This window comes from Nicotiana tabacum, chromosome 23, assembly GCF_000715075.1.
Source record: "Nicotiana tabacum cultivar K326 chromosome 23, ASM71507v2, whole genome shotgun sequence".
NCBI classification, from domain to species: Eukaryota; Viridiplantae; Streptophyta; class Magnoliopsida; order Solanales; family Solanaceae; genus Nicotiana; species Nicotiana tabacum.
The window spans coordinates 40,247,346-40,258,547 of NC_134102.1; the positions used below are offsets into that span (position 1 = coordinate 40,247,346).

General features: G+C 36.9%; 1 protein-coding gene across 2 annotated transcripts; it reads left to right on the forward strand.

Annotated features, from left to right (window-relative positions):
- Positions 1–1,677: 1,677 nt before the first annotated feature.
- On the forward strand, positions 1,678–8,140 carry LOC107783425 (casein kinase II subunit beta-1). 2 transcript variants are annotated; one of them, XM_016604391.2, is made up of 5 exons: positions 1,678–2,467; positions 4,774–4,992; positions 6,772–6,881; positions 7,046–7,211; positions 7,731–8,140. In XM_016604391.2, the coding sequence occupies exons 1-5, from the start codon at positions 2,239–2,241 to the stop codon at positions 7,775–7,777; spliced, it is 771 nt and encodes a 256-aa protein (XP_016459877.1). In that variant the 5' UTR covers positions 1,678–2,238; the 3' UTR covers positions 7,778–8,140. The 2 variants fall into 2 exon arrangements, with proteins under 2 accessions (XP_016459877.1, XP_016459876.1); XM_016604390.2 differs by having other exon boundaries at positions 7,771–8,140.
- The last annotated feature ends 3,062 nt before the right edge of the window (positions 8,141–11,202 follow it).

Sequence of the window (11,202 nt, forward strand, 5' to 3'; positions counted from 1 at the left end):
TGTAGGATTGTGCAGTGACCAGTTTCCACATAAATTTGATCATAAATGGATAACGCAAGAGTTTTCTCTTTCTAGAAGGAATTGAGTAAAAGACATGGTTACACCGGAAATGTGAAGCTCCAATCACTTATCCCAATGTCTTTACATTATCGCTTTTATGGGTATTGCTCAAAAGTTTTGGCAAGCTAAGATTATGGAATTATAAATTAGGGAGCGCTATTTATTTAACTTTAAAAATGAGGTAGCAAGCTTAATTAACCCTGATGTGAATTTGAAAGTTTTTTAATACTTCAAGGTTATGGGTTGTTTTATTTTACGCTACTTTACTCTTCTTGGAAGTAATACTCTTATATATACTGTCAATTATAGACAGGCCAATCGGTATGGTGTTCATAAGAGCTGCCAAGACAGCACCTCTTCATTTTAGATTTTTTAAATAATAAAAACTTATGAAAGCATTAAAGTAAACTCACAAATGGAAGGAAAAAGTTAAATACTACTCACTCCGTTCTAATTTATGTGAACCTGTTTGATTGAGCACGAAATTTAAAAAAAAATGAAGACTTTTGGAAAGGTAATTAAAAAAACCCTAAATAGTCCCACTTTCATCAATATTTTGATTTTTAAAGCCGAATAGATAATATTTCAAGTTTCAAACTATTTTATCAGTAACACTTAGGTTTATATTTTGCTCTAATATCACTCAGGAGTTCTTGAATTTGAGGGGAAAATTGGTCTCTTTATATGCACATGGCTAACAAATTCTAAGAAAGTTCTTTATTTGTATATTACCTCCGATTCAGTTTATGTGAACCTATTTTCTTTTTGGTCCGTTTTAAAAAGAATGATCCCTTTTTAAATTTGAAAATAATTTTGCTTAAACTTACAATTATATCCTTAATGAGAAGTTTTTATAACCAAACAAATACTCTGGGGCCTTTTTTGAATTGTTTAGGACCACAAATTCACTAGTTAAAAAAGAAGAGAGAGGAAACAGAACTGAAGAGGAGCTCAATTTTTAAGACACTTTAAAACTTATATCAATTATTAAGACAAAAGTGTTAAGAATGGGATAAAAGGGACACTTTGTGATTAGTGTTAATGACATAATTTTTAAAACCCCCAAAGTTTTCTTATTTACAAAAAAGTCCCCTTCCTCCTCTACCCCTATTCCTCCTCCCACTCCTTCCCTCCTCCTCCTCTACCTCATCCCGCCACTCCTCCATCTCGCAACGCTCCTCTCTATCTTCCCCTTACTCCTACATCTTGCAACGCTCCTCTCTATGCCCGCCACTCTTAATCCTCAAATATTTAGGAAGATGTTTCAAATATTTAGAGAAATGTTTCAAACATCTACTCAGATGTTTCAAAACATCTGCACAGATGTCTCAAACCTTTGCACAAATATTTCAAATATATGTGTCAAAAAGATCAAACATCAAAAAGAAAGAAGTTGAAGAAATATTCGAGAGATCCAGGATCTTTGAGGGGATGTTTTGCATAATACTTATTTATGAGAATGTCTCAAAATATCTAGAGGGTATTTTGCAGAATATTCACTAAAATTTGATATTTTTTTTTTCTCTCGTATATTTTAAACCACCAGAAGAAAAGAAAAAAATGAAAAAAGAAGAACATGAAAATGAGATGAAGAGGGGAAGAAGAAAAAGACAAAGAAGAAAATGAAGAAGAAGAAGATGACATATACGAACTACCAACAACAACAACAACAAATATGAAGAGAAAAATGAAAGTAAAGAAGAAGAGTGTGAGGATGAGGAGGAGAAAGAAGATAGAAGGAAGAAGGAGAAAAGAAGTAAAGAAGACAGACACAGAGACGAGAGAAATAAAAATTTGAAATAATTTGAATGGTTATGATTTTTTAAAAATTTTAAAAACTTTAATATTAACCCACAACTTTTATAACTTTTAATCTATCTCAACCCCTTTAATTTCACATTTTTTGTTATTGTTACGCAAGACTCTTTTTTACCTCATTTTTCCGAGGAGCTCGTCGTGTCCTTTCCCTTTCCCCCTCGCTAATGTAGACGAAATGAAACCCTAGTTATCTCCGTTTCTCCAACTCACTCTCTCCCTACGCACGCACCCAAATAATAAGAGCTTGACCTTGTTCTTCTCTCTCGATTTCCCCAATTTCGGTGGTTATTTTCTGTAATCGAATCATTCATTTCTCAGAAGAACATATATACACATGAATTTAGAAGCATAGATATAGAAATGTATAGAGATCGAGGAGGCGGTGGAGGACCGTTGGATCGGAAGCGAATAATCAACGTTGCATTAGATAAGCAATTGGAGAAATCTTCAGCGGCACCTACATCCAGAGCGTTGAAGGAGAAAGCTGTTCCGTCCACGTCAGCTGGAAAATGGCATCATCGTAATATTAATCAGCATATGGATACTCTTTCTTCTTCTACTCTCACCACCAAAAACAAGTGCTCTGATGGTATGTAAAAGTGTTACTCTTTCCGTCCCCACTTTATGTGACTGTGTTTGAGTGACCATGGAGTTTTAGAAAAAGATTACTTTAGAAATTTGCGACTTAAAACAAGTCATAAATATCTCCGTGACTATAAATAATCTCATTGCGTGTAAGTTTTATAGTTACAGAAATGTTATTTTTTTTGAGACCGACTAAGAAAGTAAAGTTTGCTACGTAAAATGGGACAGAGGGAATACTTGTTTTTCCTACTGCTACAACCAGTTTTTATGTTTATGAATGCATAAGATTTTGCTCTTTGCAGGTAAAAATTGGTTAGTTTAGTAGTTAATCATTCATTTCTTTTTATGATCTTAGGAATAAATATCTGGAGATGAGTTTTGGGCTTTAGGTTTGGTATAGTATTTTGATTTTCAAATACCAGCGGAGGCAAAAAAAAATATTAGGTGGTTCTTTCCATCTGCCTAAGCTTTTGTTGGCAGAGTTACCCAGTATCGGTGATAGTGGGAGGTAGCATGTAACATGTGGCATAGTCGATGTGCGTGCAAGCTGGTTAGGACTTCACAAGAAAAGAAATTAGGCTTAAGCGATTTCTTCCCATCTCAGACAAAGTTACAGGTACCCGATGGAATATTGGGTTGGTGTTCAGTGTGGGCAGTCTCCTCTATCAAAATAGTAAGAGATAGTCGAGGTGTGCACAAGCTGGCCTGGACCCATCGTAGTAAAAAAAAAAGAATTTTGATGTCAACTGTTGGATTACAATTTTCTTTACTCGTGTCTACCAGATGTGAAGATATGTTTCTACATCATTTTGGTCTTGGTGGTGGCAGTAAATTTTCTTTTGGAGTTCCAGTTGGCTATCATTCTTCCCCTTCCAAATTACATATCGAAAATGGTTCTAAAATTGATCCAAAACTGTACAAGCTTCTTCCAAAGCATATGGTTTTCTGGATGTAGATGATGATATCTGTACTTATAGATCTTTTATATATATATATATATATATATATATATATATATATATATATATATACCATGCATTGATATTTATATGAATCCAAATCTGCCGAATCACTCATGTTATGATCTTCTATATCCTAGGTATTCCCTTTTTGTCATATTGCTTATGTTTTTCATATATTATTCAGACCGAATGACTCTACGAAATTACGTTATCTGCATGAATATGTAAAGGGGGCTCCTTTGGCACTTATTGTCAAAAGGAACTTCTTTGGCACTTCTCAGTAGAGTCTTAGATGGATCTATTTTCCTTAGTTAAGGTTTTATGTGATAGAATGCATTTAACTTGGCTGGAATAATAGAAATTCAATTTCTCCTAAGAAGCATGTAAAATGAGATGTGAAAAAAGTTCTGTCAAGTATCAAAGGTGGAACGTGGCTGGAAAAGCTATTGCTGGAAAAGTTCTGTCAAGTATCAAAGGTGGAACATGGATGGAATAGCTATTACTGGAATGCCATTCTATTCTGCTTCTGCTTCCTTGTGTATCTTATGAAGTTACATTGTAGAAAGTTCATAGATTCTCAAAACGTTCAAGGTAAAATGATATATGGTTTTACAGAGTATGCTGGTTGTAAGCATGATTCATTGTTGGTCATGGCTTACGATATTATGTCTTCTTTGCAATTGCTTCTTTTTTGGGAATCTTGGGACCTGCTTACCAGGCATTGTAAGAGGTGGATTCATTGTATATGGATCTACTGATGAATACTCAGATGCAGCATCTTGCTATTATGGTTTAGGGTGGTGTGGGTAATCAGGTTATAACTGATGGTTTCATTTGGTGTCTCACGGAAATTGAAATCAAGAGTATTTATCAATTTGTTTCGAGTTACTACCTATAGTTACTTGGAGAGCTAACTCATGTTTCCTCTCTATTTTCACTGCTCTTTTGACATCAACCTTGAATTATGATTACCGGTATCCTCTAGTGCTATATCTTAGAGAGGTAGACTTATAGATTTGAGTCTTTCGAGTTACTACCTATAGTTACTTGGAGAGCTAACTCATGTTTCCTCTCTATTTTCATTACTCTTTTGACATCAACCTTGATTTTTGATTACTGGTATCTTCTAGTGATTTATATTAGAGAGGTAGACTATTATTGATTTGAGTCTTGGTGTTTCACCCGAAGATACTGGAAAAGCCAAAGCATGTGGCCACTATGTTTTCATTACTCCTGGGGACATCAGCCATTTTATTTTGCTTATGCTTCGGTTTTCTTAATGATTTGACTTTTTTACTTGCATTTCAAGCAAGAAATGAGTAAATGCCCATGGATGTGTATTTTGCAGAGGAATCTGAATCAGACAGTGAAGAGTCTGATGTTAGTGGTTCTGATGGAGATGACACATCATGGATTACTTGGTTTTGTAACCTGCGTGGGAATGAGTTCTTCTGCGAGGTTGATGACGACTACATTCAAGATGATTTTAACCTCTGTGGATTGAGTAGTCAAGTTCCATACTATGACTTTGCACTTGATCTAATCCTTGATGTTGAATCCTCTCATGGTAAGTATAGTTGCTTCTTTAGGTTGCTTAATATTTTTGGATAAATTGCACTAGAACTACATTTAACTTGTCGTTTCAATCTAATGATGTAAGTTTTTGGTCTTCCATAGATAAAAAGGATTAGGTTATTTTAGTCATAGTGGAAACATACTGAACATCATAAGAGTTGCCTGGTTATTGTCTTTGGCACTTCAAGGTTGTTGGAATCATGTTGTTATTTCAGGACTCCTGCAGAGCTATAGAGTTAGTGCGTATAAGATCATTGGTGTAATCTAAGCTTCATCTCTATCTGATGGAAACAATCGGTGATCTGTTTTAGCTTGTACGGCTGGATAAAAGATCAATCTGCCAAGTCCACCATCTAATTATTCTTTCTGTGGGACGTCTCTATTCAAATTCCAATTGTTATTGAACATATTTTCAAGATTTAAATGTGTAGTGCTTGGGCATCACTTCTGCAGGTTCCAATTTCAGGAATTCGGAAATTTTTTTGTTTCAATAGATAAACTCTCCTGGGATGGGTAGTTTCTGGTGGTGGCTATTGATAAAAAGTTAGCGCCAATAAACATTCAGTCTCTGTTGATAAGCCTGCTAAACCTCTGAAGCATAGTGTATCTGTTTTATGAAGGCAACCTTTTTGAAACAAAAGTAAGGAATTGGGACCCTCTTCCCCCCCCCCCCCAACACACACACACACACACACACACAAAAAAAAAAATGAAAGAGGAAGTATGGAACTGGTCCCCAGCATATCCAAATCAGATACTTTGCTTAATTGGTTTGGGACTTCTAGCTTAACTTGGATGAAAACAGAGCCAATTTCTATAGGGATTTTTTAGTTCTTTGCAAATTTCTGACTGAAAAAAGACTACTTTACCTTGAAATTAGATACCATTAACTTTGTGCGTAATTCTGACCGATCAAAAAAACTTTGTACATAATTCTGTCTGCTTTGCAGAATATTGGATTTTCATTTGTTTCATTTTTGTGAAGAGGCATGTCGCTGTAATCAGATATTGTGGTCACTAAATGAATTCCAACTATGTCGCATGGACTCTCCAAAATGATGCCGACTACTTTACCTTGAAATTAGATACCATTAACTTTGTGCGTAATTTTGACCGATCAAAAAAACTTTGTACATAATTCTGACTGCTTTGCAGAATATTGGATTTTCATTTGTTTCATTTTTGTGAAGAGGCATGCCGTTGTAATCAGATATTGTGGTCACTGAATGAATTCCAACTATGTCGCGTGGACTCTCCAAAATGATGCCGCACCCGTGTCGGATCTTCCAAAAATACAGTACTTTTGGAGGATCCGACACACACCGGGCGATATTTTCAGAGAATCCGAGCAACATAGAATTCCAATGCTTGGAAAATTGACGTGCCCTAACTTTGGGATTATTATTTTGTTAATTAAACAGGCTTTTCGGTACAAACTGTTGAATCTTGTGTTAGAATATCCACATAGGTTGAGGAGATGAATTGTTATTCCGTGTATGGTCTTTTGGAATTACTCATCTCATGAGCTAGTTGTAGGAGTAGAATCAAACCAAGGTCCATCTTTCTTAACAGGATAAAATAGTAACCTCTTCCTTACTAGCATTCTTGTACATATGGTGCCATACCAAGCTTTTGGATTCATTTGTTTTTAATTTCAGCTTTCGTGTTGAGAAACAAAGCATTCTTCCCATTCAAAGTGCAAATTTTGGTCTCTATTTTACTGCAACTAAAAATGTTAATAGGAGTTTTTAATTTGTCCTGCTTTGAATAGGTGATATGTTCACTGAAGAGCAGAATGAATTGGTTGAATCAGCAGCAGAGATGCTGTATGGCTTGATCCACGTCCGATATATTTTGACCAGCAAGGGAATGGCTGCAATGGTAATGCATCTTATGTCAGGCTGTCGCCGTTTTTAGGATTCTGGTGTTATCTGCTTTGGTTGTCCCCCCCCCCCCCACCCCCCACCCCCCCCCCCCTTTTTTTTTTCCTTTCCTTTGGTGGTCTTCGTTTTTTGAAAAATGATTTCCTGGTAAACGTTTTTCAGTTGGAGAAGTACAAGAACTACGACTTTGGTAGATGCCCACGAGTTTATTGCAGTGGACAGCCTTGTCTTCCAGTTGGTCAGTCTGATATTCCACGCTCAAGTACTGTAAAAATTTATTGTCCAAAATGTGAAGATATCTACTATCCACGATCAAAATACCAAGGCAGTATCCTTCACTGTTATCACTTTATGCCTTTTTCCCTAAAACACTTCCTCGTTAGCAAGTGCTATTAAAGGCAAAAGGCGAAAAAAACTGGCATCTATTTGCGCTTTAAGCCAACTGCAGAGCGCATATTAAGTGCCTGCCTTTAAGGAGAAAGGCACAATTGAAGGGAAAGATGTAAACATATTTGTAGTTCAAAATTAAATAACTATAAACCCAAACGAATCATATAGACAAAAGAATTTAGGTGAAATATTTATTGCTTGGTCACTGTCTTCAAGATAGTGCCCAAGGGTAATGATGCACACGTCTTGTTTCAGGGTTTCTAATGATCCTTTAAACAACTCTGCTTTTCTCATGTATGCTTTTCTTTTTTGTTAGCTCGGATTGTTTTTGATCGAAGAAGTGTCTTTTGTGATTCTGCATATTTTGAATTGCCTTGGGGCATGGGATGCATATGAACATCCAGATTAGTTCTGCTCATAGTACATTGTAGTGTTTCCTCCTTTACTGTGACTAAAGTATTACTCATCCTTGGATCTGATTTCTTTAACTGGGCAAGATATTGACGGAGCTTACTTTGGGACAACATTTCCTCACCTCTTTTTGATGACTTATGGACACTTCAAGCCGCAAAAGCAAATGCAGAGTTATGTTCCCAGGGTATTCGGTTTTAAACTCCACAAGACTTGACATTGAAGCCCCTCTGTGAAATTTGATGAGATTGCCTAGTTTCTGCCAGAAAATGGTTTTTACCTGGCATTTATGTACAATTCGTCATGGTAGATTTGGGTAATGTAGAGCTGTTAATGTCCACAATTGTTTTCATTGATGTAAAAGCAAATGTGGCCAATCTTTCAAGTAAAATTTGTCCCCTAAATCTCTATTGTAATCTTATTTCTTTTTCCAGTTTTATTGACATGTGCTTCCTCATGTATTCCTGGCAATCTGTTAATCCCTTTTTCTTGCTGCATAATGGTAATTAAGAACATAAGGGTCTAATTTTTCATTGTTAAAAAGGAAAAAATAGATGTCTCAATCTTTGGTAACAAAACATTACTAAAAGGCTTGTTTTCTTTCTCTTTACTTGTACACCGAATGACCGAAAGGCATTTCTAAAAGTAATTTTTCTAACACTAGTAAGCCAATTCTTATGAGATTAGATCAAATACACGTTCCTGAAATAGAATTAAAAGAAAAGAAAATAATATTATAACAGAAGTGGTTGGCAATCCGACTTTCGCCTAATGAAGCCTAGTGGTGAAATAGTACATACTTGTTAAGGAAGGCGGCAAGGGCCGACGAAGGGTGGAAAACGAAAGGCGTTTTCTGGTCCCCCCTGAGCCGGGGGGTGCTTGTGGGGGGGGGTGTGCCACGACGAAACAAGGGAATGAAAGGCCGCTTTGCGTTGGATGCTCTTTAACTTCCCCACAATGATGGCTCTGTTGTCTTGGGGAGCGTTGAAGCTTGCTTCTTCGGAAGACTTTTCTTGGTCATCAATACGACCTGTTCTTAATAGAACCGATCTTATTCTCTGAACAATCGAAATTTCGTACTTCTATCGGATCCTCCCTATCTCCTGATCGAGCTTGTGTAGGTAGATGTTGCCCGGTAGGGCCGATAGTAATACACTGTGTGGGACATTCCTTAACTCTAAAGGGAGTCCGGCGAAAAAGACTTTCTTAATGGGGTAAAAGAACTTGGGATCATCGATCTCTTCCTTAAAGATTGGGATGAGTCGATGTCGGTCGATGGTGTGAAAATACTTCATGATGTCGAATTCCAAAAACCAGCGAGAGTTAGCATTATGGGTATTTGTATTTGTAACAAAAAGAAGTATGACTTCGATTTTCACTCTCCCTTCTTCCTTTTTCTTTTGTTTTTCCATTTGCTGCGTTTTGGGGCCTGAGTAATTTTGGATCGTGCCGGGAAGTGATCCCACTTTGTGGATAAAGTCCTCCTATCAAAGGCAACTTCATTCACAAGACTCGAATCTAAACGTTTGGTTAAGGATGAATAACTATTTACCATCCTATCACAATTTAGTATATACTGCATTTTCCAAAGTAATAAATAATATATAAATAACAAGTGAAATGCGGCAACTCTTGACCTACTCCATCGAAAAGGAAATCAAGTCATGACAAGTTGTCAAAACTTTTAAGGGAGTGTGATTTCATCTCGTTGCTATATAGTTTTCAATGTTTCTTCAAAATTTGTTTGTCTTTGTCCGTCTTTTTTTCTTTCGTTTCCTGCGTGTCAAGTATTGAAAGGCGGAAGATGCTTTTCCTAATTTTGGTGGCCTATAGGCTTTGTAATCTTCCAAATGAAGGCAGGATTTTCGTTTGAATATTAGCGGTGGAACTGCAACTTTTGGAATACTACTGTCCATGAAAGTCTAGATTCATTTATTCAAATTCAAAATAAACGTTCAATATGAGGTTTAGTTTTCACATAGAAGAAAGCACCAGGAGTTTCTTCATCCTTTTTTTTTAAATCATCCGGTATTTAAACGTACTGGCTTTGATTAATTCGGCTTCATGCCAAATAGGCTCACTAAGGAAGGCAAAATGCTCCCTACCAAGAAACTTTTTATTTTTTAAATTTGAACTCAAAATATTTGGTTGAGAGTAGAGCGATCTCAATCATCCAACAATATCTCGTGCGGTTCTTCATCCTTTTCAAACATAGTAAATGCGATTGAGTAAATGAATAGAAAAGAGGCGTGGAATTTGTGATAATTGTAAGGATATGAACTGGCTTGGAGTGACTTACTTGGGTTATTCAATATTATTTTTAAGACGAAGAAGATGCCCGAAAAATGGAGGTGGAGCACGATAGTTCTGTTGTACCAGAACAAGGGTGATATCCAAAATTGCAACAACTATAGGACATAAAGCTGTTGAGTCACACTATTAAGGTTTGGGAGAAGGTAGTGGAAGTCACGGTGAGGAGGAGCGTGTCTATTTTCGAGAACCAGTTCGTCTCCATGATGGGGCGTTCGACTGTAGAAGTTATTTATCTGGTGAGGAGATTAGTAGAGCAATATAGGGAAAGGAAGAAGTACTTGCATATAGTGCTCATTGACCTTGAAAAAGCGTACGATAAAGTTCTGATTAAGGTTATGTGGAGGTTTTGGAGATTAGCGGTGTTCCAGTAGCGTACACTATGGTGATTAAGTATATGTATGATGGTGCTAAGATTGGGGTGAGGACTGTGAGAGGTGACTCGAAACACTTTTCAGTTGTGATGGGGCTGCACCAGAGATCGACTCTTAGCTCATTTTTATTTGTCTTGGCGATGGACGGCTGACACGTCACATCCAAGGGGAAGTGCCATGTTGCATGTTATTGGACGATGATATAGTATTGATCGATGAGACGCGAGGCGGGGTTAACGTAAGGTTGGAGGTTTGGAGACAGATTTTGAAGTATAAAGGTTTCAAGTTGAGCAGGATCAAAACAGAATACTTGGAGTGCAAATTCAGTGATGAGGCTCATAAAACAGACATGGATGTGAAGCTTGATACTCAAGTTATCCCCAAGAGAGGTAGTTTCAAGTATCTCGGGTCTATTATCTAAGATAATAGGGAGATTGATGAAGATGTCATGCACGTACTGGAGCAGGATGGATGAAATGGAGGCTTACATGTGGTGTTCTATGTGATAAGAATGTGACGCCAAGATTTAAGGATAAATTTTACAGAGTGGTGGTTCGACCAACTATGCTGTATGAGATTGAGTATTGGCCAATCAAGAACTCTCATGTGGAGAAGATGAAAGTAGTAGAAATGAGGATGTTGAGATGAATGAGTGGATATACAAGGAGAGATAAAATTAGGAATGAAATTATTTGGGATCCATGGAGGAAAATATTCGGGAGTCGAGACTGAGATGGTTCAGGGACATTAGGAGGAGAAGCATTGATGCTTCTGTTAGGAGGGTGAGAGGTTGGGCATGGCGGGTTTGAGAAGAGGTCGAGATAGGCGAAAGAA

Coding starts and splice junctions, on each gene's coding strand:
- LOC107783425 (XM_016604390.2), top strand. CDS start 2,239: ATGTATAGAGATCGAGGAGGCGGTGGAGGACCGTTGGATCGGAAGCGA. Junction 2,468..4,773: donor CAAAAACAAGTGCTCTGATG/GTATGTAAAAGT, acceptor TGTATTTTGCAG/AGGAATCTGAATCAGACAGT. Junction 4,993..6,771: donor TGATGTTGAATCCTCTCATG/GTAAGTATAGTT, acceptor TGCTTTGAATAG/GTGATATGTTCACTGAAGAG.